General features: G+C 43.5%; 1 protein-coding gene across 1 annotated transcript in view; it reads left to right on the plus strand.

Annotated features, from left to right (window-relative positions):
* Nucleotides 1–10,990, plus strand: part of ZNF366 (zinc finger protein 366) — a 64,894-nt gene extending 53,904 nt beyond the window's left edge. The window contains exons 5-6 of the mRNA XM_011959282.1: nt 7,049–7,223; nt 10,180–10,990. Coding sequence (XP_011814672.1) covers nt 7,049–7,223; nt 10,180–10,715 — 711 coding nt within the window. The 3' untranslated portion in view covers nt 10,716–10,990. The remainder of the gene's footprint in view (nt 1–7,048; nt 7,224–10,179) is intronic.
* The last annotated feature ends 16,641 nt before the right edge of the window (nt 10,991–27,631 follow it).

Consider the following 27,631-nt stretch of genomic DNA (forward strand, 5'->3'; position numbering starts at 1 on the left):
GTCAACCATCTCCTACCTCCACCTCATCAATTCTGGTCCAGTGGTAGTGGTAAAACCAGGCAGAAAATGTTCCTGAAATACAGGGTTATGTCAGCAGGCAAAACGAATGTAGGCTGTGTGTGGCTTGAGGATACAAAGGCATTCTGCTTCTCTACCCTCAGGGGCTTGGAGGACTTCTTGGACCAGGTAGTATCTGAGGATCTGGAGGGTTCTCTCTAGTGTCAGTGCACAAGAGACTGCAAGGTGCTATGTAACCAGGGCCCTTGATGCAATGAGCAATCCCAGCTTGATGTTTAGGGCCTCCCTTCACGAACGATGGCTCCTTCCTCCTCCACTCCAATGATGGTGCATGTACATGGTCCAAAGGGTGTCAGATGGTCAGCTTTACAGTTCAGAAACTGTTTTACCCATTTCTTGAGGTTAGATTAGGCTCCATGTCTGGTCCACACCATCAGAACCCATAAGAGAGTGGTTCATAAAGTAGAATGACAGCTTTGAAACAATGCTCCCCTTATATTTTACAATGGGAAAGATGGGCCTGGCGCAGGAATTGGACTGGTCATTTGCAAAGGTTGCTTCTTCCTGGTGGTAAGTCCTCTCAGGAGACCACACTAGAGGTCAGGAGGCTCCCTAGAGAGTGTCATCTATCATCAGACAAAAAGAATTGGATGTGAAAGGGCGTTCTTGTCAAACAGTGGAGAAGGTGGGCCTTCTCCATTCTTAGCCATTTGTGAAACAAGAACAAGTGTCAGCCACCTTGACTCACAGCCCTCTGTCTCCGAGACAGTCCTCAAAGCATACAGTCAGGGCCTTCCTCTCTCTGTCCCCATCTCCTGTCAGTGTCACCCTGCTGGGTGCCGTCTTTGTACCATTGCCCTTCTTCATTTCAACAGACTTGCAGGGCATGTCTGGATTTACAGATTATGTCACAAGGCTCTTTGCATTTGTAAACTAGCTCCAGGTCACACTGTGGGATGAGCCATCTCAAGACGCTGTCCAGTGGTTCTTGCTTCCCAACTGTGCTGTGCTAGATTCTTGGAAATTCGGCCTCGGGTGAAAGTTGTTGGGGATTTGGGACTTGACAGAGGGATGAAGGGCCATTTGCCCGTTGCAATGCAGTTCACAGTCATCTGAGAGACATGGCTGGCTGGCTGCTCCGTGGTGTTGGAGGACAAGCCCAAGCAACTGAACTTGTGTTTTGTTGCCGTAACAGGGAAGAGCCATCCACTTCATGTCTCGTGATTGACATGGCTGGGCAGAAGAGGCAGTCTTCACTCTCTCCTTTACCCAAAAACTCACAGCAAGGAAGAGGCTTTTAGTAACCGATTCTAATTTTTGGGGATTCTCACCATTAAAATTCCTTCTTAACATACATCCTTCCTCCTGTCTCAATATAACTGATCTTCTCTAGGCCTGTGCTCAGTGGAAACAGCTGTCCCTAGCAAGCAGAAATGTTCACTCAGTGTGGGATTAGGCATTAACAATAGGATGGAAAATTAGAGGAGAGGAAAGGTTTCCATTCCATGTTTCTTTTCTTTTTTTCCTTATAAAAAATGTACTGCCCTTCTGGGCTCTTTTGCTATTGGCTGGACTTTTGGACTTGTGCTCCTTGGAGCCAGCTGGAGTTTTTCCAGAGACCTGCGCCTGTAGACTTAAGCCACTTTTCGGAAATATGCTTCCCAGATTCTGGGTAAGCACACGGGAGTTGATTTGGATCCTATCCTTGTAGTGGCCAAACTCCATAACAGCAAAGAACCAGCTGCCGTCTTTGGGAAACCTGTCCAGGAAAAGCAGCCATCCAGAATTTCCGGGACAAATTCTCTTTTGAGATGGGTGAAGCCGGGAGCTGCCTGAGTTATGAATCACCAGATCATCTGAAACCTTGTCTGTAGCATAAGACTGAAGGCCAGAGGGCAGAGCTGTCAGAATAGGGATGAGGTCTCCCCGCGGAGGGGCCCACCACTGTCGTCAAACTGGCTCCATTTTCCCCTCAGTTTCTTTGATGCTCCAAGAAGGAAGAAACCAGATGCGGGGCTTTGAGGGGCCCAGTGCTTGGGGTCAGAGTTTTCAGGCTGGCATGGAGGGGGTTAAGGCAGTGACCAGATAGCAGCCTTTGGCAGCAAAGCCCTCCTCAGCAGAAGGAAGGATATAGCTGTATGAACTGCCTGCTTAACAATGCCTCACATGTCCCCAGGGGCCCGCCTGCAAATAGATTTCATCTTGCTTTCTCTTGTACTTTTCAAAGCTTCCTGTTTTCTCACGGTCCTTTTGGACAGTTTACAGTCTCTCTCTCCCTCCCTCCCTCTCTCTCCCTTTGAGGAAAGGAACACCCTTCTTATTAAAAGAGAGAGGGAGAAGAATGTGCGGGAAGGGCAGTTTCACGGAGGCCATTCTCCTCAGCTGCAGGCCACAGCTCTCTGACCTCTTCTTTCTGAATAGGAAAACACAGGCTTCCTGGTGCATCTCAGTTCTAAAGCTCACACCAGGCTGGCTGGGGCGAGGTAGTGTGCTGCTTCTGGCCCCAGCCCAGGGGCTGCCCGCACTATCACCCTGTCTCTGGCCACAGTCAACTTCTCCATAGCTGTCAGCATGGCCACTGGGGTTCATGGCAAGTGCCCAAGGTGCCTCCAGGACCTGGACCAGGGAGGAGAAGGGTGCCAGGAAGTTGGGATGAGGAGGCCCGGAGCACACAGGCATCCGCCAGCTGTTCAAAGGGCAGACTAAGGATGGGGGAGCCAAATAACTCGGCCCTCTCCCAGCCCTGAGCCTTGGATGGAGCTTCTCTTTCCATCATTTCCCAGACCTGGGGCAGGCACAACCGCCTGCATTTCTACTACACTTCAAGTAGCCTAGCGGGTATTTCGTCAGCAGATTCCTTATCTGGTTCTTCCTTTAATATTCCCCTCATCTTCAAAGAGCTTTCCATTTCTGGAATGTAAAAGAATCTACTATATACACAATAATGATAGTAAAAGGAGCTAATATTTATTGAACTCTTACTATTTGCCAAGCCCTTCTTGTGAATTATCTCACTTGATCCTCACAACAACCTTCAGAGGAAACGATGATTATTATCAACATTATACAGAAGAGAAAATGGAGCAAGCTCTCTGTCCTTCTGGGTCTGTACCTCCTCTCTCTACTCTGACATCTCAAAGCCTAATAACCCATGCGACCCATGTTTAAAGGGCACTTTAAAATATTTGTTTCTATTTTTTATTAAATTTTGAGGTCCATCTCTATCTCAAAAAGTGGGTGGATGGAGAAGCTGAGATTTCACGTTGAAACACACTGATGGTGCTCCTTGGAGCGACCGAGAGGTCAAGCGGGGGCACTCTGGTGGAGAAGCGCACCTGCTGAATGAGATCAGAGTCCTCCCCACTCCAGTGGCTTCCTGAACCAACATCCACTCCTATTTTCATCTCCACAGACCTTGGCAGAGAAGATTCAGCAAGTCCAGCTTGGGCACACTTTTAGCTTCGCGTTGCATGATTTAAGGAGGCCTTGACTTCAATGGCTGCTTTTCTCTGGAGAAGAAGTTAGAGATTTGGTGGTCCCTCCCATCCATTGCTCCTCCCTCTGGTCTAACTCCCCTCCCCTACTGTGAAAATTCTGCTTGGGGCTTACATCTCAGACTCCACCCAAGAGCACCGTGATTCACTGGCCCCATCCTCTTTCTCTGGCCTCATTTTACTAACAGTGTCTGAGAGGTTTCTCTCTTGAGTTTCACGGACATAAAATATCTCCATACACTTGGGTGTTTTCACATGAGGACAATCTTCTGAGAAAGATGAGGAGGCTAAGTGTTCTGAATAAGGACCAAAAGGCTTGGCGGAGAGTCAGAGGCTGAGAGGAAGAAGCTAAGTACCTACCGCCCAGATGTGAGTGGAGCCCGAGTATCTCAGGTCCTGGGTTAATTGACTCTATCCTTCTGCCACTGAGGAGTTTAGTTTGAAAATTAATAGGTTTTGTGGGAAAAGGATGAGAGCTGGTAATGGCTGCTTTTTAGAATTTTGCATGAAGTAATGATATTTCCCTGACTTGTTTATTTCCCCAATCAAAGACTTAGGCATTCATGAAGTGTACTATATGTGTAGTCCTGTGCTTGATACTGAGTTGGCTACAAAGAAAAGGAAGTCAGCTTATTGGAGACTACCTGGGATGCTGTTTAGAGCCCAGACACTGTTTTACTAGGTGCACACCTCTGTGCATGGAGTTGGGGAAGGGAAATAGATGGGACATTGGGGCAGGTGAATTGCAAGGTCTGTAATACCCCAAGGTCCCAGAAGGTGTGGCAGCAACAAGAATTTGATTGAAGTGTCTGAAAATATCTCATGAAGAGACTTTATCTTTGTGTACAACAAAGTGCACTTTACACATTTTTTGTGGTTAGGCTAAAATTCCATCCCCTTTACAAAACCTTCTCAGACCAGTTCAGCTTCTAAGGCTTCAGCAACCACAGATAATAACTGAAAGAAGAATTTCTTTCATCATGCGAGCCAAGTGCAGAAGGTGCTTGTCACTTCTTTTCAATGGCCTCTTTCTGGCCTATAGGACCACGAGACCCCGTTCATGCCTGGACTAGTATAGTAGCCTAATTGATCTTCTGGCCTTCAGCTTCTCTCCCCCTACATGCCTTGTCCTTAACCACTCATGGCTTTTCATTTGATGAATTCTTCCGTGGCTGTGTTTCCCACCCTTTTCCTCACTCAGCAGATGCTTACTGAGGAACTGTGATGCATCACACCAATACTAGGCAGATAATAAATAAAAAAGCAGACAAAGCTTCAACGCGTGTTGCAGTCTCCTGAGTGAGAATATATATGAACCAAATACTGGTTATGCTCAGCAACTGTAACAGCAACTTCACTCCAAATAACCAGGAACCATCCCACAATCCAAATAAGGTATGCTTTTTCTAAAAATGACCCATGACTGGAAATCCTTAATGTAGAATCTCTAGCTTCAAAGCTTCTTTTTGGCCTGGCATGATGGCTTACCCCTGTAATCCCAGCACTTTGGGAGGCTGAGGCAGATGGATCACTTGAGGTCGGGAGTTTGGGACTGGCCTGGCCAACATGGCCAGAGAAACTCCATCTCTACTAAAAACACAAAAATTAGCCAGGCACCTGTAGTCCCAGCTACTTGGGAGGCTGAGGCACGAGAATCTCTTGAACCTGGGAGGCGGAGGCTGCAGTGAGCCAAGATGGCACCACTGCACTCCAGCCTGGGCAACAGAGCAAGACTCTGTCTCAGGAAAAAAAAAAAAAAGAGCTTTCAGCCATGATGGTGGAGAAGTGGGCAAATAAAGCTGATAAACATAACTCTAATAGAACTTTTACACATATGCATGACTGAGCCACAGATTGATATATCTTAATAAATTATCTCAATTGAGAATAAAAGAGTCATCTATCCTACATATTGCTTCTCTTGTAAAAGTTGGAATTAGACCAGTTCTGTCATCCTTTTCTCCTCTTAGGTCACCATTTTCAAATGAATGTGGTGTGCAGATGCTCTGTCTGGATGCTGAGCTTGGAACCCCACCCAGTAGGCCAAATTCATTCATGCTAGTAAGAGAGAGCAAAAGTGGGGAAAGTACTTACAATTCTCAAACATGAATCATTCAAGAATACAGAACCAGCCATTCATTATCCATACGTGGACCCAGCATTCTTCTAGGCTAAACTCCCCAAATCGTCATTGGAGAGGTCTATCTACTCTTCCAAGACGAGCTCAACACTCATCTCCCATAGCCAACTAATGAAATTGTTGCCTTCATTAATAAAAATTTAATCCAGAATCCCCAACATTGGCCCTAAAAATATATCTCAGTGAGGAAGGAAAACTGGTGTAAGCTCAGTGGATGCCTCACCTTGGGGGTCTCTGTGGCCTCTCTCACTGCATAGTGCTGCCCCGGCTCCACTGGCCTCTGAGGCTGGGGAGGGAAGGAGAATTCTTCTCTCTTAACATTCTTGTCCAATCACAGACACAAAATCACTGTTTGCATTCCTCCTACCATAGCCAAGGAAAGGCTGAAATTTTCCTGTTCTAGTAAGGCTTGGGGACAACAAAAGCTCCCCCAAAGCGGTCTGCTTCTGGGTTCCTCTTTCTACATATACAAAATCACCTGTGAGAAGAAAGTTCTGCTCTTCTTCCAAAAGCAGTGGGAGAACCAGTTGTCCTTCATGTATTTGCAGTTCGATTGAAATAGAATGATGAGAAAGAAAGAGTAAGACATGTTTACTTTTTGTACACTCTCACTACTTCAAATTTCTACCCAGAGAAAAGACACACTCCTTCCTGAGATGATTTTTCATTTTTTTAACTTTGAAATCCACACCAGTAATTAGAAAATAAAGTAATTTAAAAAGCATTGTGTGATACGTCGTATATAATAATACAGTGTATTCTTTTATTCTCTGCTGCCTGGTACAGAAGAGTTGTGTTGGGAGACACACAGTATGGTCTGGTGGTTGACCATGTGGCCTCTGGCATCTGATGGCCTCAGTTCATTAACCCAGCTTCAGCACCCACTACTTGTGTGGCTTGGCCAAGTGATGTAAGTCCTCAGATTATGCATCTGTAAAATGGGGATGGTAATAGCAACCATCTCATATGATTGGTGTGAGAACTAAATAAGAGATTCCATGGTAGACTTAGAACAATGCCTTCCATATTGCAAATGCTGCATAAATATTAAACACATAATCACATTCTTATTAGTAAAGGAGGAACACTCGTAGCCACTGCTTTTCACATCAGCTCTTCTCCTTTTCCAAAGCTTCTATTCAAAAGAAGTTTTACAAGCTTTGATATTTTTACTTTGTATTTAAAGGTCTCTAAACTCCAGGAACAAATCTCATGAATCTACCCCTACTTGCTCCACCTTTGAGACTCCTTTCTGATTTCCTTACGGACATTTTCCTTGCAAGCAGATTAAAACGTCAAGGTCCAAACAAAGTAGAAGCGGTATCTGTGCTCCAGGGGCCTGGATGGGGCTTCACTCAGGCAGAGTAACCTGTGTTCTCATTCCCGTCTTTGACAGCTTTGTGGGAAGGAATTCAACCGGATGCACAACCTGATGGGCCACATGCACCTGCACTCGGACAGCAAACCCTTCAAGTGCCTCTATTGCCCAAGCAAATTCACCCTGAAGGGGAACCTGACACGCCACATGAAAGTCAAGCACGGAGTCATGGAGCGGGGCCTTCATTCCCAAGGTAATCACTCTTCTGGGAAGCCCTGCGAGTCAGTCCAGTGGACAACAAATGGGAGCTGAGTTCATTTTATGGGGCATTACCTTGAGAGTTATTCTTGTCAAGACCACAGCAGAGTAGCAGGAGTAGCCTTCTAATATTACTAGAAAAAAATCTGACACTAATTTCTGAAGGTAGTAAGTACAAGTGAATTAGAGTAAATAGGACTGTCATCATGATGCCAGTCGGTACCATTATTGGTTCCTTTGTTCCAGACACTACATCAGGTGCCTTGTTGCTAATATTCATGGCAACTCCAGGCTGGAAGAACTTCTATTATTTCTATTTTCTTCAAGAGATCAGTTTGCCTTAAGTTGCTCTGCTGAAAAGCGGCAGAGTCAAGATTTGAACCTAGGCCTTTCTGACTCTGCAGACTTTATTGTACCCACTTCATGGCATTGCTGTGAATGGGAATGCAATTTTTCTTTTCTTATTAGAAAACAGATGTGCAAGCCCTACTGTTAGCAGAATTATGTTGACAGCAGGCTAGGTGTTTCCTACTTGTTCACGACCAGACACACCCAAGGACAATTTTCCTGCTTAGTAGGTAGGGTTGATTGGCCCATATGCAGAGCAGGGGTTTACACCTCCCCCACTGAGTCCTCACTGAACTAATGAAAAGTTCCTACCACCTTTACCTTCTCAGTCCCAGGGCCCTTGGGAGTGAAGAGGTTATGTTCCAGATCTACTGAATTCAGCCAGGTTGCTCCTTAATTGTCTAATCAACCAGTCCTTCAATAAAGAGGCAATAAATGCCCCTGTGTCCAAAGCAGTGAACTACACGTAGCGGCAGATACTAGGGGAAGGAGACCATCTGCCCTCTAGAATGTCTGTGCATGGGGAGAGAAGACAATTTTACGTGTAATTTACAAAATCATCTTAACAGCTTTTCGGTCACTAGTATGATCAAAGCACAGGGTGAGACCCCTTAGGGACATTATTGCTTGGCCCTACAATGCCATGAAAGAGACTGTGTTATTCTTATTTTGTATAAGAGGAGACCAAGGCCTAGAGGGGTTAGATAAACTGCTCAAGGTCAAACAGCAAGTCTGAAGACAGAACTGGGATTCCAACTCAATTTCTGAATCAAGCCAGTGCTCACTACCCTAGGCAGAAACATGGGGTGATTTGTTTGTGTGCTGTTTCACTCACCACCTTATAAAAGAGATGGTCGAGTGGGTAAGCATGCTCATAAATAGGTACACATATAGATACAGTGTGAAACAAAATGATTGTAGCTTTCAGGTTTTTCACAGTACCCACTGAGTTTCTAGTGACTCCTGGATGACAGGGAGCTGTGGTCACAAAACAAGGGCTGGAATTTGTTCAAAAGCCCTGAAAAAAATCGTAGTTAAAACAAAAACAATTTTATTTTTCCTGCAAACGTTTTTCTCTTGAATTATTCACTGAATCTCTAGTTGCTTGAGCCACTTCCCCAAGCTGGGCCTGGATTTTTCCAGAAGAGGTGAGGTTTGCTCTGTCCTCAGGATGGGAGACATACAAGTCAATGAGGAGACCACGCTCCATCTGAAAGCACGAACTGGTTGCCATGACTTACCCCACACTGCTGCTCAAATCCTAAAAGGCACCTAACAGCTCTGTTGTTCTGGAAAAATAACTATCAGAGGGTTGCTTTGAAACATTTTAACAGACTTTCAACAATCTTAGTGTTTTCATCTACAAAGGGCATTAGCTTTTATTTTTCACTCTAGCTTTTGAAATCACTCAAAAATCATTAAAAAGATCTTTCCTGTCCCCTGACAAGATTAAAGATACAGACAGCTTCGTTGCCTGACAGCATCAAAAAGTGAACAAAATTGAACATCATCGCCCCTACCCTTCTTTTTTGCACCCCCCTCCCAGAAGCCTGGACTAGCTGCACCCCAGGACCCCTCCCTTGCTGTTGCTCCTCCTCAGTGTCCAGCCTGTCCCTGGAGGCCTGCCTATTGACTCATCAAAGGTCAAGGTCTTAAAGACAGGATCAAATGAAACTGCCATGCCCATCCCTACAGCCCTGCAAACTGAAGCCCAAAGTGAGGCGTCCTTGAATCACTGTGCCCAACAGCAGGGACACTGGTGGTCAGACACAGGGGCTGTGCGAGCTCCTCAGAGGACCTCTTCGTGCCATCTCTACCCTGTCTATGAGTAGGCTGTTGGCACAGGGACCACAGTCCTGGGGTGGTGTCTGCTGCCCCAAATGGGATATCTTTGTTTTGTTCAAGATGAAAATGCCTTTATTATTGATTTACTTTTTTTATGATAAAACGTATGCTCATGGTAAAAAATAAAACAATAGTACATTAAAAGTGAAAAGAGAATGTTTGTTAATTTTAAGATTTTGACATACTTCTTCAAGACATTTTTTGATAGAGATGGCTAGCTAGATAAAATCAGGTCTGCACTATAAATAAACACGCACACACAAACTTACATATATATTTTGTTTTTACTGAAAATACATAACAAATATCTTTTTGTGATTATTAGTAGGTCTCCACATCACCTATGCATGGTTCACTATATGGATATATCATTATTTATTTAGCCAAACCTCTATTATTAAATACAAAAATTTTTCACAGTTTGACTGTGATAAAAAATATGGTGATATGCATCCATACACGTGTTTTGTGTACCTGCCTGCCTATTTTTTCAGTTTAAATTCTCAGTAGCATAACTGCTAAGTCAAAGCTTGTTTTTAAAGCTTTCGGTGGATGTTGCCAAATTCACCTTAAAGGGATTAAACCAATTTGGACACTGTCTGTGACAAGCCTCCCATGACCACATCTTTACTGGGAATGATCTATTTTTAAAATACGCAATTAGAATACATTAAACGGCTCTGGGCTGCTCCCCTTCCTCAAGGTTCCATTGCCCCAGCATTTCCTCAGGTGCATAAATTCTTACTCTGCTCTCATAGGTCTGGGAAGGGGGAGAATCGCCCTGGCACAGACAGCTGGTGTCCTGAGGAGTCTGGAGCAGGAGGAGCCCTTTGACCTCTCTCAGAAGCACCGGGCCAAGGTGCCCATGTTCCAGTCAGACGGGGAGAGTGCCCAGGGCAGCCACTGCCACGAGGAGGAAGAGGAGGATAACTGCTACGAGGTGGAACCCTACAGCCCTGGCCTGGCACCCCAGAGCCAGCAACTCTGCACACCCGAGGATCTGTCCACCAAGCCGGAGCACGCACTGGAGGTGCTGGAGGAGGCCTGCAAGGAGGAGAAGAAGGATGCATCCAAGGAAGAATGGGAGGAGAGGAGCAAGGGCGACCTTGGGGCAGAGGGCGGCCAGGAGAGAGACTATGCAGGCAGAGATGAGTGTCTCAGCCTCAGGGCTTTTCAGAGTACCCGGCGGGGCCCCTCTTTTTCTGATTACTTATACTTCAAACACAGAGATGAGAGTTTGAAAGAATTACTGGAGAGGAAAATGGAAAAACAAGCAGTGCTTTTAGGTATCTAAGTGGACAGTTTTAAAATTACATTTGGAAAATGAGAACGAGGCAGTTCAAATATAGCTTTCTGCATGAACTGTCATTTTCTGGAGACTGGCGAATAGTACCAATCTCTACAAATGGCTTAGACTAAATGAGCAGGGATGTAGGTAATGGAAAGCCTTCTCAGGTCATTCACGGGGCCCTTGATACCCTTCACACATGTGCAGGGTCTTCTTCAGTGGCGTTTGATGCATCGCCAGTATAATAAACTGTGAGTATTCTTCTAGATATCTAATTGTAAGCTGATGCTGAGGTGCTTTTAGAAATTCTACTTTCCTCTGATTTATATGCAATACATGGTAAATTTCTAATTGCAAAAATATGGTGCTTGAGGTGTCACCTTATTAATAACTATTTAGGTGAATTCATGAAGGTTATAATATTTTCCAGATAGATGAAAGTATTAGTAGTTGTATATATAAAAATAGCCTTTATTCTATAACCAAAAATGGCAGAAATGGCACAGGAGGATGAAACGTTGAAGAGAATGCTCTCAAGTAGTTGCTGCAGATAGAAGGTAAAATTTCAGGAGAATAATAATTTTGACTAAGAGAAACTGGTGACCTAGAATACTTAGATTCTCTTGTTCTATGTCGGCTGTCTTCATCAGATTGAGCATTTGGAGCATTTTTTTTTTCAGATGATCTGATGATGTTCAGGGTCCTGGTTCCTCAGACAAACCCCCACTTCTCGAGCAGAGCTCCCTCCTGGAGACCATTGCTGTCTTGCTCTGAGGCCTCATGCCCCATAAGACAGAGGCAGGGGCTGGGCGCAGTGGCTCATGCCTATAATCCCAGCACTTTGGGAGGCCGAGGCAGGCAGATCACTTGAGGTCAGGAGTTTGAGACCAACCTGGCCAACGTGGTGAAACCATATCTCTACTAAAAATACAAAAATTAGTCAGGCGTGATGGCAGGTGGCTGTAGTTCCAACTACTCAGGAGGTTGAGGCAGGAGAATCGCTTGAACCCAGGAGGTGGAGGTTGCAGTGAGCTGAGATCATGCCACCGCACTACAGCCTGGGTGACAGAGTGAGTCTCTGCCTCAAAAAAAAAAAAAGGACAGATGCAGGAAGAGTTGTCACCAGTGACCAGGGGGTTTCTCCTCAGAGCTAGAGCTGGGGGGTGACCTCAGAGAATTCTCCCAGAAATCTAAGCTCTGACTTATTTGGGTTACTAGAACAGTTGACAGCTAATCATAAGTAAAGAAGACTCTGGACTATGTTCTCAGTGCTGTCTGTACATGAGAATCATCTGGGGTGACCTTTAAAAAAAAGACACCAAACCAAGGCTTCACCCATTAAGATTCTGATTTAATTGATCCGGAGTGGAGCCCCAGGACTGGAATTTTCCAAATCGCTCCAGGCAATACTTACGTGCAGCCAAGATTGAGAAGATTGAGGGGACTAATATAGAACTCACCATTTCTGTGGCTTCCAGGACATTTTCCAGAGACTTCATAAGTATTTCTGTTCCTAGCCTCAGACTCTTTAAGGTTGAGAACAGGAGACCTCACAATCATACTGCTGACTTAGGCCTCCTTACCTGTCTGTAAGAGCCATATGAGTGGACACACACACTCTATATATAGATACACACTTTTGACATTATACTAGAAGATGATGCCTGTGATGTTTATAGTCACTTACTATGTTGAAAAATGCATGGCTGGCCTATGGTGACTCATTATCTCTTCCCGGACCCTTGAACCATGATGCCAGTGAGTGGAAATGACTCTATTGGGTGGGATGGGCCCAGCAGGTCGGCCTTACTTAGGCACTGGCACTGAGAAAAGCAATACTGACCGGGTGTCATGTATGTGTGACTGCCCATAGCAATAACCCTCTGGTACTATGTCTGTTTATGTAAAAACCTCTTGTTTGGTAGTTTTGACTCTTATTTGTAGAGCTAGGCACTGGTTATTATTGTGCTTCATCCTATCCCAGACTTCCCAATACATTCCTTTAGAAGACATGCCCATCTCCAACTGTTGGAGGCTGGTCTTTTCTGTAGGCCAAGGTTTGCTCCATTAGCCCCACCTGCTTGTCATCACTCACCTGTGTGTTGTGTCCATCTCTGACCCATTTCCCCTGCCACCTTGCCTAAAGCTTCTCCTGTCAGACTCCCCACCACCATGAAATGCTAAGACTACTGTGTCCTGAGGTAAGGGCACCTGCAATGGAGATGGTGAAGAGAAGACTGTGGGTTTTTGTGGTTACAAGCACAACTCTGGGTCAAAAACCCATTCCAAGTCCTCAGAGGGGCAAGTCCCTTCTACTCATTATTAATATAGCTCATCAGTGCCTCTGATGAAATTGCCCAGGAGGCTGGCAGAGTGGCCTGGGAGGCTTCCAGCTCTTAGGGTTCAGTTACACATTTATTCACACTGCGGCCATGTGTCGAGGACCTACTACGTGCTGTGTTTGACTACGTGTCCTGTAGAATGCCGTTTGGTTCTGAGTATACCTGGCTGGAATGAGAACCAGGAAATTCTAGAGTAACAGGCTCTATTCCTTTCCAACCAAAACAAACCACATGGGAATGTTTGAGGGACCAGTTAATGTTGAGATGGAGAGAGTATGGTCTAGAATGGTGGTTTTCAGATTGTGTTTTGAGGAGCCGGAGGTCATCTTTAGGCCTCTGAAGAGTGGTAAGGAGAGGAGAAACTCTCAACTCCCACACCCACCTCACTCCAAGTAGCTCAAGTTCCATCTGATTTATACGTTAGCATTCTAAATAAAATTTTATTTGGAGGGAGTAAAAAGGTCTAGGAGAAATAAAAACAATTTGTTATGGAGAGTATTCCAGGGCCTGTTTTCAGTTGTTGACTCTGGGCATAAGACACTTAATTATATCTAACCTAATGGTTAATACAGAATTAACCTTCTGAGCACCAAGGCTAAACCCTTGGTTTTTTACGCTGTTGAGTGGCCAACATCCTGGTTTGCCTAGGATGATCCTGGTTTAGATCTGTTGTCCCAGGATAATTATTCAAGTGTCACCTTAATTCTCAAAAGTATTCCAGTATGGGTGAGAAATTACATGGACACCTTATGCATGAGCACAGAGTTAAGGAAAGGGTTGGCCAACTTTGCCTAATGAGCTGATGAACCAGAAGGCAAGCCTTGAAGGAAAGTCCATGTGGGCCATCTCAGAGAACTAAGGGATGAAGCCTTCCAAGATTACCAGCTTTCCAAAACCAGAATATCACATTGTGAGACTCTGAAAATAGGTCACTACCAAATGCTTTCCAGCCTTTTGACCACTGTCACTTTGAACCAATCAATAGACCAGCCAAGTGTCATATTTTTCTTTTATTCTTTTTATTCTTTCCTATGATTAACCCTCATGTTGCCTTTCAATTCCTCTTTCTCTCTCTTTTTAAAAATTTGACTCCCCACTGGCCATGAGACTAAGGCTGACTTTTCATGAACCCACAAGAGTAACTGGTATATTTGTATATGAGTAGTTGCAAGAGAAAGCTCAATGTGCATACTGTATTTATTAAGCCCTGAAGGCATTTAATAAAATATTAACATGGTGTTTTGAATTATGATCTTTGTCTGCTTTGCTGGAACAAAATATAACAGGCTAACATTTGAAATCCTTCGCATATTTGGACAACATTACACCAAATGTTGATTTTGTACAGAACCCTAGCTTGCTATTTAAAAACTAAAACTCTAAGTATATAGCAGCCCAAGTTGTGAATATTGCTTTCCGCTTCACTGAAAAAGCAGTTTACCTGAAAAGACCATGTAACCTATATTTTGTTAATTTAAGCAAATAAAGACATGTTGAAAAAACTGAGTGAATTATTTGCAGATACCTGAAATTTTGCAAGGAAGTTGCCATTGTCAACATATCACTCCTGCCATTATACCCTGGGCCAGGGTGGTTCCCAGTGCTTGGCTCCTCAGCCCCAAGAATACCAGTGTGTTTGATTCTCCCTCCCTCAGGGCTTCAGAAAGAGATGAATGAATTCCAATCCATCTGCAGGAAGGTGACATCTTCCTCATCCTGTTGCCCTTTCCTATTCAGAAAAAAGTTATTCTGGAAGGATGTCACAGGCAAGTGTGAGGTGAAGGCAGGATTGTCTCATTCTGCCTCACATTCTTTGTAAAATGAAGTTCAACAAAAAGGCAGTAGATGCTATAAGCAAAAGCTCAAATTCTGCTCCCAGGTGGCCTGTGTTCAAAGCCCAGCTTTGCCACTTCCAATCTTTGGGACCTGAGATCAGTTCATGAACCACTTTGTGCCTCATTTCCTTATCTGTAAGATGGGACTAAGAACTCTACCTTTTTCACTGGATTGTTGAAATGACTTAAAACATGCAAGACACTTGAATATGCTGGGCTCACGGTGATGCTCTGTTAAGAATTAGGCACTGCAAGGCTGGGTACAGTGGCTCACGCCTGTAATCCCAGCACTCTGGGAGGCCTAGGTGGGCGGATCACAAGGTCAAGAGATCGAGACCAGCCTGGCCAACATGGTGAAACCTTGTCTCTACTAAAAATACAAAAATTAGCTGGGCATGGTGGTGCGTGCCTGTAGTCCCAATTACTCGGAAGGCTGAGGCAGGAGAATTGCTTAAACCTGGGAGGTGGAGGTTGCAGTGAGCTGAGATTGCACCACTGCACTCTAGCCTGGCAACAGAGCAAGACTCCATCTGAAAAAAAAAAAAAAAAAAGAATTAGGCACTGCGATTGTCAACAATGTGGCCAGAAGACTGAGCACTCAGCTTCCCGTCCTCAACAGAAACCTCACAAAGTTGTGTCAGCATGGGGGACTGTCCATTCCTGGGGAGCTTCCCTTTAAAACAGCAAAACTGCAGCACATATTGAACACTGTGATAGGCCAAGCACTGTGCCAGGTGGTTTACATACTCGCAAACATTATCCCTATTTTACCAAGAAGGAAATGGAAGTCCAGGAGAGTGAAATAGCTTGCCCCAAATTACCTAGTTGGCAACTTACTCCTTTGTCTGTATAGCCTATAGCATGTTGGGTTCTCTGGAAGCAGATGCTGAGACAAATTTGGATGGAAGCTACTTATCAAGGATGAATACCAGTAGGAAGAGGAAAGAGGAAAGAAAGGCTGAGCAGAGGGAGAAAACAACCTGCAGTGCAGCCCTGACAAAGCCTCAGCCACTGTGGTGGGCGGCGCTGGGGGCAAATGTTGCCCATCAGAGTTATGCCAATTTGAACAGAAATGTCCATTCCTCTACACCCCTACCTGGTTCAGTCACCAGATGTGGGCTTCCCTAAGAAGGGTGTGACTCTCTGCAGCTGGGCCAGACCCCGAGGGAGCTGGCAGCTGCAGGCTGTCTGCCAACTGCACTCTCATAACTCGGATGCAAGTACTTCCTTGAAGAGAGACTGCTCATCTCTGCCTCACCCTAGACCACTTATTAATGCATATTCATGAAGCATCTCCTGCAGGTTCCAGTGAGCTTCTCTTCCTGATTGAAAACTTAGAGGAGAAGGTGAGCACAAATTTCAGCCCCTACAGCTGCAATGAGTCTAGGGACCAAAAGTGATACTCATTTTCTCTTTCTCCATTACCCAGTCTAGACTCCCCTCATCATCAGATACCACCTCTGGCAGTCTTGGTGGCTTTCCTAGTGATTTCATCCAGGTTCTCATCTGCAAGAGGTCTGAGCCCTTGTCACCATGCTACCATGGACTGAATGTTTGTGTCCCTCCAAAATTCATGTCTTGAAACCATAATCCCCAATGTGATGGTGTTTGGAGGTAGGGTCTTTGGGAGGCAGTGAGGTTTGGACTAAGTTATGTATGGAGACCTCATGATGTGATTAGTGTCCTTAGAGGAAGAGGAGGAGACTAGGCCTTCTCTCTCTCTCCCATGTGAGAAGGTAGCAATGCAGCTGTCTGCAAACTAGGAACAAAGCCCTCACCAGACATTGATTCTGCCTGCACCTTGATCTGCACTTCTCAGCCTCCAGAACTGTGAGAAATGGATGTTTGTTCTTTTAGCCACAGAATGAGGTTGCTGTGCCTGTTCATTTAACATCACAAGTGGGCCAGGAAGTATCAAAATGAGCCTAATTACGTCGTTAGGTTGCACACTATACTTCCTGGTCCACTCTGTAACAACAGCCCTACTTCCTCCGATGATCAGGTCAATTACCTCTGCCAAGATGGTGACTCCTCTCTTGTCTTTTGCACCCTGGAGGCGAGGAACAAAAGTGTCCACAGCTGTAGCTTATAATTTAATGATACTCTTGCTGTGTTCCAAGATGAAAATGTACCATCCTTGAGGATGGAAGTTTCTAACCCTGCAGAGCCCAGAGTTATGTGATAAGAAGTACAACACCCCCCGCAACCGCCCTGGGCAACCTGCCAATCACCCCAAAGTGTTATTGGGATTGATGGCAAGTGGGACCACTCCCACTTCCACTCCTGGTCCCTGGACCTATACAGTCTTTCTATTGGGACATAGCACCATATAAAATATTTGATTCAATTATATACCAGAGGGTGGCACCCCATCCTTCCAGAGTATTTCCTCCAAGAAGCACTGTAGGGAGCTAGCCACTTCTGGGTGGTGCAGATTTGATATGATCAGTAGACCCTGTGGCCAGGGCTCGTTTCTAAACCTCAGTTACTATAAGCTGAAGGTCATGGCTTGATGCGATGTTATATAGGATTCTGTGCCAACATAGCAAGCATTCCATAACCCCATCCCTTGCATAGTAGTGCTGGCTAAGTTCCCATGAGCAGGAAAGCAAACATATACTCAGAGTATGTGTCTATGCCTGTAATAAGGAACCACTGGCTCCTCAGGATGCAATGAGCTCATTGGAGTCAACATCTTACCAAGTGACTGACTGGTTTTCTTGAGCAATGGTGTCATATTAGAAGCCCATCACCAGTCCTCATGGTTGGCATGTTGGATATTTAGCAGTGGTAGCAGCTAGATCAGCCTTTGTAAATGCAGTTCTTGCTGCTGGACCCATGTGTAATTTCTACCAATGTGGCTACTTTGTTCACGTATTCTTTGCTCCAGCACTGGGGTGGCTAAAGCCAATTGGTGAGGTCATTTTTGTCTGCCGGGTTATTTAATGCCTATTCCATGGTAGATGCTATCTAATGATGTGTATTAACATGTGATATAAAGATTTTCCTACTTTGTGTTCACTCTCATATGTCTATCTACATACTCTACCCTAGACTGAGAATAATAGTGAATGCCTACTTTAAGTAAAATGGTGAAGAATTGCCTTTCTGAGGAAGTGAAATTTAATTTGAGAACTGAAGTATAGAAGAAACAGGCCAGGGAAAGAGGGAGGAGCCTTCCAGATGGAGCAGACGGCAGATGCAAAGGCCCTGTGAGATACATATATGTGTGTGTGTGTGTGTGTGTGTGTGTGTGTGTGTGTATTATGGCCAGTTTAACAATTCATTATATTAAGCATTCTGGCAAATAATTTTGTTTCTTCTTCTAGGAAACTGGTATCAACCTTGTGTCAACTGAGGGGAGAGATAAGGTAAAATCTATTCATCATCTTCAACCTGCACAGACTGTTGCTGTGTCATTTATCATTGCTGAAGGACAACTTCCCTTCCAATCTGTGGCAAGTCTAGTGAAGAAAACAGTTTCATTGGAATGGCAGGTTATCCAACTCAGGACAATATTTAAAACTCTCAGCAGTGGTTTTGCAAGAGTTTATACATACAGGATTGAGTCGGTTACCTCTTTTCACTCCTTAAGACAGTGTGGTAGAGCACAGCAGGAGAGGGTGAGTGCTGCAAGGTGAGGCTAACATAGAAAGCCACTGAGAAAGGAGGTGAAATAATGAGATTCAGTTTTTGAAAGCTCATTCTGGCTATAGTGTATAGGGTTGGAAGAAAGCCAGGATGATGCTGGAACACCATCAAAAGGCAGTTTCCACAATCTCTGAGAGATAATACTGCCCTGGATTAAGGAGGTAGCAAATAATTTAGAAATGAATGGTTCAAAATCTGATGTGACGGTCCAATGGACTTGTTATACTGAAGGTAAATTGTAATAAGACGCATATTTTTCTAAGTTCAAAATAAAATGCCACTTGATATAAAGTCCATCTCCTCACACAATGACTGAAGGAATCAATTAGATTTTTACGCTATCAGAAAAACCATGCTCTTCATTTAGTTGGCAGGAGGGCATATTTACTAAGTAATGTATGTAAAACTAATTCCATCTGGTTTCTCTCAGTTTTGCCTACATTACAACTGGTGAAGAAGTAAATAGTCCAGACTGAGGAAGGCAATGAGGCTTCTCAGATGCAGATTCTGGGAAGAAATGACAGAATAACAATGCCAAATGAACACTGAGTTGGAAGATCAGAAAAGTAATGGAAAGGCTAGAATTTCAAGACCATCATGTGAGGCTGCAGAGTCCTTTTCATCTCCATAGACCTTGAGGACATCTTTGATACAGCCAATAAAATAATACACCCATGAACATGAACTTGCACAAAGAGTTAACCATCTCTATTGTTTTTATTCACTAAATGGAGTCCAAATACATTTCCATTTTTAAAATACAGTTCTTAAAGGATGACAGTCCAGTTATCTGGACAATTTTATCTAGTGATCATCTTATTTAGCAATGGTATAGAAAAAATGAGATATTGTCGCATTTTAAGTCCCAGAGTTAATTGGCCCATGGCACCACTGATAGCACCTTAAGAAGAAACAAAAAAACAAAAACATATGGAAGGAATTTGTTCCTGCCCTTAAGGAACACACTGTTCTTAGCTGGCCTGCTGAAGCTGGCAGGAACATGGCTAATGATTTCTGAAATCTCCTTTCTCCAAATCTCCAAGGCCTTAAAGCTAAAAATCTCTGCCCTGTGAAAACCCAGGTGTGAACACAGCCTGGTTCCCTGAAGCTCTGTGGCATTTCTTTTTCTTTTTTTCGTTTTTCTTTTTTTTTGAACATCAGAGCTGAGCCAAGAGTAACTTCCATTCCCGTTAAAAACTCACTCTGCAAGTGGAGGAAGACATGCTCATTTGATAGCTGGGAGTGACCCTTATGGGGTCCCTGGGGACCCAGTATCAGTGGCGCTCACTGTTTCCTCTTCCCTGGATGCAACAATATATTAAGGGAGAAAACAAAAAAAGAGGAGGTTGGCTCTTTTCATGATTTTCCTTTTTAATTTTTGTTGAAAATGGAACAGTGTTCTCTTGATCCTTCAAACAAATGGAGGGGAAGTGGAAGCCCAAAAGTTTCTCTTACATTCCCCAGAGAGGGTGGCTGTGTTTGTAGTGTGATGTGGGAAAGTCCTTGTGTATCTACTGCATTGTCATGGTGTACCAATGTGATTTGCAGTAGGAAGTGTGGGATGAATAGAATTTTTATGTAAGAGAAAGTGATGGAGTCACATTCTTTGAATCAAAGATCTCCATTTGCCCTTCATCTCTAAGACGTGCTTCCCCTGATGCCACCCCTTATCTTTATTAGCTGATGAGAAAAAACCTAAGAGCTCTCTCTGAGCCTGACCCAAACAATGAGTCCAAGCAGAAGTCCTCGCTACTCAGAATGCACTCGGGCAATGAAAGTGAGAGAGGGAGGGTACTTGGCAGGACATGCCAGAGATCACACAGGCAATGTGAAGAGGAGGTGGAGGGCTGTTACAATTTCTGACATCATACCTGAAGAATCATTTTAAACAAACATTTGAAACACACTGTATGACTCTTTTCACAGAGTGGATCTTAACAAACAAATGATCTTTGGAAGGAAAATGGATAGATATATTAAGAAACATCAAAAAGGATTACAAAGATAGTGCTTTCAGTTTAGAAATTCGTCATATTAAGCACGCTGGCAAGTGGTTTTGTTTCTTCTTCTAGAATGTAGCAGTAAAGAAACTGGTCTCTCCTGTGTCAAATGAGGCAAGATCTATTCATCATTCTGGACTTGCAGAAATAATCGCTGTGTCATTTATCATTGCTGAAGGACAGCTTCCCTTCCAAATTGTGGCAAGTCTAGCGAAGAAAACAGCTTCACTTGGAGTGGCAAGTTATTCAAGTCAGAATAATATTTCAAATCTTCAGCAGTGGTTTTACAAGACTGTATACATATGGCATAGAGTCAATTGCCTCTTCTCCCTCCTTAAAAACCAATTGAAAATAAAAGAAGTATAAAATCCCCAGTAACGGCAAAGTCCTTATAGAAAAAAAAAAAAAAAAAGCAAAAATCAAAGCAAAGTCCTGCAGAGCCTCAGAAACAGATAATTACAACGTCAGCCTCCTCAGGGACATTCAAAAAACATTCTTCAGGTATACTGATGCATCTCTCTGAGGCACACTGTTAACAGGGTCTAATCCCCTTAGAAGTCACTCTAAGCCCCTCTCTGAAGACACAGGTGATTTTGTGGATTTCAAATGGCTTTATTTCCAAAAGCTCCATTGCCTCCATGCTATTAATCTCCTTACCTTCCTGCAGGGATAGTTTACTTTTGATCTCAGGTTTATCTACTCAAATGCTTTGCCTTATTCAGACTGTTAGCTCTCTGAGCGAAGGGCCTGGCTATTACTACACCATCTTCAGCAAGGTTTTAAATATACTTGTGATTGGATACAGCCGCTATCTCTTCTTCTTAGAATTCCATCAGACTAAGATTGATACATGAATTTATCAGGAGAAGCCTTCAAGAGGGCCTCTACAAAATGCCTCTGTTTTAAAAGATGCGTTTTCCACTATGGTTAATTAAAACTCTTTGAGGAAGAGAGGAGCTTCCAGAATGATAATATAACGATGCCTTTTCCATTATGGTTAATTAAAACTAATTAAAACTCTTCCAGAATGATAATGTAATGATGCCGGTGAAACTTCTGCCCCAGGGAGACATCTATTAAACAGGTAAAAGACAATCATTCAAAAATCTCTGGTGATTGGCCAAAGGGCTTACAACAATTTAAGGAATATTTATTCAACAAATCTACAGAAACTCTGTAGTATCAATGAGAGGCCATGGCAATCAAGCTAGGATCTTCACCCTTCCACCTCCCCAGCTTCCAGATGGCTTGTCCAGTGGGCTTGGCAGCCAGGTGGCAACTCCCACCTCCCCAGCCTATACAGACGGAAGATCTCTCCTGGGTGGGTGTCCAGGCAACAGTTCCCCCCACCCTCAGCTGCTGCTCAGTGGGGAGGAGCTGAGTGGAGAAGCTGGTGAGGAGTGCAGTCCTCTTTCCTCGCATTTCTGTGTTTTAGTGGAGCTGTTCTAGTGGGTTCGGCGGTCAACTGGCATTTCCATCTCCCCCAGTTTCCTGGTGTAGGAAAGCTGTTCTAGGCCAACTGAGCAGCCAGTGAACACCGACAGGTTCCATTTTCCCTGGCTGTGCGCTGTGGAAGACCTACACTGAAAGAGATAGCAGAGCATGGTGGTGATGGTTGTACAATATTGTGAATATAATTAATCCTTTCATAGGTTTTACAATAGCATCTTTATTATTGTAATAATACAGGCTGGGTGCGGTGGCTCACGCCTGTAATCCTAGCACTTTGGGAGGCCAAGGCCGGCAGATGACCTGAGCTCAGGAGTTCGGGACCATCCTGGGCAACATGGTGAAACCCCTTCTCTACCAAAAATACAAAAAAAAAATTTAGCCGGGCGTGGCTGTGTTCTCCTGTAGTCCCAGCTACTCAGGAGGCTGAGGCAGGAGAGTTGCTTGAACCTGGGAGGCCAAGGTTGCAATGAGCCAAGATTGTGCATTGCACTCCAGCCTGTGTGACAGAGCAAGATGCTGTCTCCAAAGAAAAAAAAAAAAGAAATATATACATAAAATAAAATTTATCATTTTAAGTGTATGATTCAATGCAGTAAGTATATTCTTAATGTTGTGCACTCACCCCCACTGTTTATTACCAGAAAATTTTCATTATCCCAAACAGAAACCCTGCACCCATTAAACAATAATTCCCACGATCTCTTTTCCCCAGCCCCTGGTAATCTCTATTCTACTTTCTGACTCTCAATTTGACTACTCAGGTACTCTATATAAGTGGAATTACACAGTATGTGTCCTTTATGTTAGGTTTATTTTACTAGCATAGTGTTTTCAAAGTACATGCATGTTATAGCACATGTCAGAATTTCCTTCATTTTTAAGGTTGAATAATATTTCATTATATATATTCATACTACATTTTGTTTATCCATTTATCCATCAGTGATTGTTTGGGTTGTTTCTACCTTTTGGCTGTTGTGAATAATGCTCCTATGAACATTGGGGTACAAATATTTGTTTGAGTCTCAATTTTCAGTTCTTTCCATTTTGATTTTCAGTGTATGCTGTCTTGATTCGTTTTCTGCTGCTATGAAAGAATACCACAGACTGAGTAATTTATAAACAATAGAAGTTTGCTTGGCTCATGGCTCTGGAGACTGGGAAGTCCAAGATTGAGGGACTAGCATCTGGTGAGGGCTTTGTTGCTGCATCATACCGTGGCAGAAGGCATCACACCATGGCAGAAGGCATCACATGGGTGCGAGAGAGAAAGGGGCAAACTCATCCTTTTATCAGGAACTCACTCCCAAGATAATGGCATTATTCCATTTATGAGGGCAGAGTCTTCAGGACCTGACCACCTATTAAAGGTTCCACCTCTGAACAATGTTGCAGTGGGGATTAAGATTCCAACCCATGAACTTTGAGGCACACGTTCACACCATAGCATATACCTAGAAGTGGAACTGCTGGGTCATGTGGTAATATCTATGTTTAACTTTTTGTGGTACTGCCAAACTGTTTTCTACAGACATTGCACCATTTTAAATTCCCGCCAGCAATGCACGAGGGTTCCATTATCCCCACATCCTCACTCAACACTTGTTATTTTTCATGTTTTAATAATAGCCATCCCAATGGGTGTGAAGTGTATTTCACTGTGGTCAAAATTTTTTAATTAAAGCACTTGAATTCCTTTACATATTCAGCTGTTAATGCTGGGATCTATATTTACTTTCATAATCTCCCTTCTTTTCACATGAATATAAAAATAGAAAATAAAAGATGAACTGTACCTGTTCCTTGTAAATAGAAACTGGATGCCCAGTGAATTATATGGGGTTTATTCCTATAACTGTGCTGTTGTTTTGTACCTCTTATTCTTCAAACAACAAGGAGCCTATCTGGGTTTTGAATAGAAGCTTTGTCTTAGTCCATTTTGTGTTGCTATAAAGGAATATCTGAGGCTAGGTAACTTACAAAGAAAAGAGGTTTATTTGGCTCATGGTTCTGCAGGTTGTTCAAGAAGCATGGTGCCAACATCTGCTTCTAGTGAAGGTCACAAGCTGCTTCCACTCACGGTGGAAGGTGAAGGGGAGCCAGCATGTGCAGACACCCCATGGCAAGAGAGGAGGCAAGAGAGAAAGGAGGTGCAGACTTTTTTCAATAACCAGCTCTCTCAGGAACTAACAGAGGGAGAATTCACACCCCTCTGCCCAGGGTGGGTGGGCACTAGTCCATTCATGAGGGAGCCCAACCTCTGCCATGGCCCAAACACCTACCATTAGGCCCTACCTCCAACATTGGGAATCAATTTCAACTTGAGAATTCAAGAGGATGAACATCCAAACTACGTAAGTCTTTATTCCAGTTAGGGCATTTTCTTCTGCTTTACCATTCCATTTTCTGTTTCCATCCTGGATCCTATTTTCCCTTAATCCTGAGTTGCAAGGTGACCTAATAGCTAACTGTGCCCTTGGTTGACTTCCATAAAACTTGCATCACAAATATTGCGGGTTAATCTTTCCTAGGACTTGTCTGTGAATAGTAGACAAGCACTGCATCTTCCCTTTGTGGGGGTGGAGGTGGCAATGTGCAGGCACACAGAAGTAGCGGAACACATATCCAACCAGGATTCAAGTTGCTGGGTCTACCCCTTTGTCGAAGTTTGCACATTTTAAACTGTAAAAACTTCAGAAAGCAAGCAAGCAAAAACCCCAAAAAACCTCTCTGGAGCTTTTGTTTGTTAGAGAGAAAGAACCAATGTGGCTAAGTACTCACATGAGGCATTTAGTGATAAAAGCCTATACTTAGCCACTGAAGATACGCTATAGTCATCATATGCAAAGCCTTGATACTTTGTCTGAAAGTTAAAAATTTGTCTGTAGTATTTGCCGACCAAGACTTTTCCCTTTAAAATCAAAACAAAAGGACCCACAGCTTCATTTACTCATTCAATGAATGTTCACTGGGCACCTGCTACATGACAGGCACTGTGCTGGGGAGGCTCTGGAGACCCCAGAATAAGCATTACAGACGCAGTCACTGTCCTAAATGAACTTAACAGTTTTGTGAGGCCATTATCAGTCTGTCAATCTGACTACCCTAATAAGCAAAAATACTTATAAGCCATATGGAAAGCTCCCAAATTATAAGCAGAATGATTAAATTCCTTTCGGGGCAATGATCTAGATTTCTACTTATGTAAAGTAGGTATGATATTAACATCTATTACAATTATTACTTAAATGCATACAATAGGTTGAGGTTGTCAATCTAGACACCTCTCCCCTACCCCAACTTTTAAATATCTTCTCTGGCAGTAGAAATTCCTTTTCTGATGCTTTCCGAGGTAACACTGGAGAAGGACTTGAGTGCTAAGTATTCTAAGAACCATGAAACATGGTTCCTGACCACAAGCAGTTTATTTCAATTCATGTAAGCAATAAAGTATAACATTTCTCTTGGCATAAGGTACATGGTTTAAGAAGGAATTTTAAAAGTCAAATCTTACATTTATATTCAACTTTAAAATGTCCAAATCTCTCACACCTTTAGCTGTGATCCTTAGGGAGCTCATAAGAGCCCATTGACTTGTACAATTATTTGTATGAAGACACAGAATGATTTATTTGAGACCTCATCCCCTGGGCCTTCACCCCCCGGCAAGCTTATGGAGAGTCAACACTAGAATACATGTTTCTCAATAGCAGCCCCAGATCTTTCCATCCTACCATGTTCAAACTTGCATTCCAGAAAGAATCACATTTCCCCGTAAATTACTCCTGGCCACGTGGGCCCAGGAAACAGCAGAGCTGAAGGGTTCTAGTGAAAGAACCTGGCTTTTACTTCAAGACAGACTCCTTGTGAATCCTGGCTCTGCCACCTGTTAGCTGTGGAACCAGGGTTACATACACTTTACTTATTCTTTTTGAGCCGGTTCCCTCCCCTACAATAATTCAGGGTGGTGGTGACGAGCACAGGCTGTGGACTAGGGAATACCTGGGCTCTGGTCCTGGCTCTGTCTTACACTAGCTGTGTAGCCCTGGGGAAATTATTCCTTCCATCTAAGCTTCAGTTTCTTCATCTGAAAAATTGGGACTCATATAGTATGAACCTCATAGAATTGTGAGACGTAAATGGGATAATGCCTGTAAATACCTAAAGAAAAATAAGCACCCAATACATGTTAGCTCTTATTACACCGACTCCAGTGACTACACAGGCATGTGCCTAGTGTGAGGCCTGACACACAGCTGACCCACAAACCATCACGTCAGTTTCCCTCCTCTGTGACCCTAGGCTGAACAAACACAAATGTGAGATCATTAATATTACTCCAGGTGTGATGGCATAACGTTAGGGAGAATTCTTGTACATCTGCCTTCTCATTTTACTCTATTCCCCAGGATTCCCTATACAAGCAGATCACTCTTCCTAGTGACAGACACACACGCCTCTCCCCACCGCGTAACCCAGTTAGCTACAGGGAGACAGATTCTTGGCCTAAGCAGACTAGCATGTGCATTCTCTTCCTGTGAACTCCATCAGAGGGCATCTGGAGGGAAAGTACCTCTCCAGCTGCGACAGTCAGTCAAGAAGAATGACAGAACCAGGTGCACTTACTGACATTTCTAACACCAGCTCCAAATGACAGCACATTCATGCCGACTTATGAGAAACTCTTGGATTTATGTTGCTCCCAGCACATTTAGCAGGGATAACTTCTAACTTTTAAAGGAAGAACAAATCTAACAAGCAGGGCTCAAAGACTTTTAAGATTTTTATTACACAAGACAAAACACTTGGATTTTACTCCAGGCCTGTAGTGTGGCATAGAGAGCGGTGTTTTTAAAACTGCAGGTCGTGACCCATTAGTAGATTGTAAAATTAAGTGAGTTGATTCCAGTGTTTTTACAAAATGTAGTAGACTAGAATAGGAACTATCAGAAAGCATTATGCGTAATAAGGCTAAATGCTTTTGGTGATGCTTTTTTAGAAGACATACGTAGATGGGTGGATGGTTGGATGGATTGTATTGTCAGTGTGTTTCATACTGTTAGCCATGGTCAAAATAGACAGGAAGTCACTGAAACACTAGATGTACATAAAAATATATGTGCATTTTATCAAAACAAAGAAAACCACTCTGGATTAAAGAAGTACGTGAAGATAGTGGAAAACCCACATCATTCAGCCAATGCCCTCTATTCATAATGGTATAATTTTACTTCATCACAAAAAAAAATTGTGTCTATGTGTAAGAGAAAAATGGAAAGATAGAGGGAGTCCACCCAAGAATGTATTCCTATCCTTAGTGACCTCAGGGCAGTTTCTCCCATGCAACTGGAGCTGTGTCATTGAGGAAGAAAAACCAACTGATTGGATTCAGCTCTCCTGAGTCCCAGCTGGTGGGGAGAATTGATCTTCAACTTCTGAAGGGTGAAGACCAAGTCTTTCATTTCTTTTTGGCCCTTACACTATGTTTTATCACATTAGGTGTTTGAGAACTTTTTATTGACCTAAGAGTCTATGCAGGACACAGTAATGGACTTGTTGAAATAGTGCTGTTTTAGTGTTTTTAATAACGCACTCATAAAGTTTTTAGCTATTTTCTCTGAGTTTACATAAAGTGCTCCTTG

Source organism: Colobus angolensis, unplaced genomic scaffold, assembly GCF_000951035.1.
Source record: "Colobus angolensis palliatus isolate OR3802 unplaced genomic scaffold, Cang.pa_1.0 Scaffold49, whole genome shotgun sequence".
NCBI classification, from domain to species: Eukaryota; Metazoa; Chordata; class Mammalia; order Primates; family Cercopithecidae; genus Colobus; species Colobus angolensis.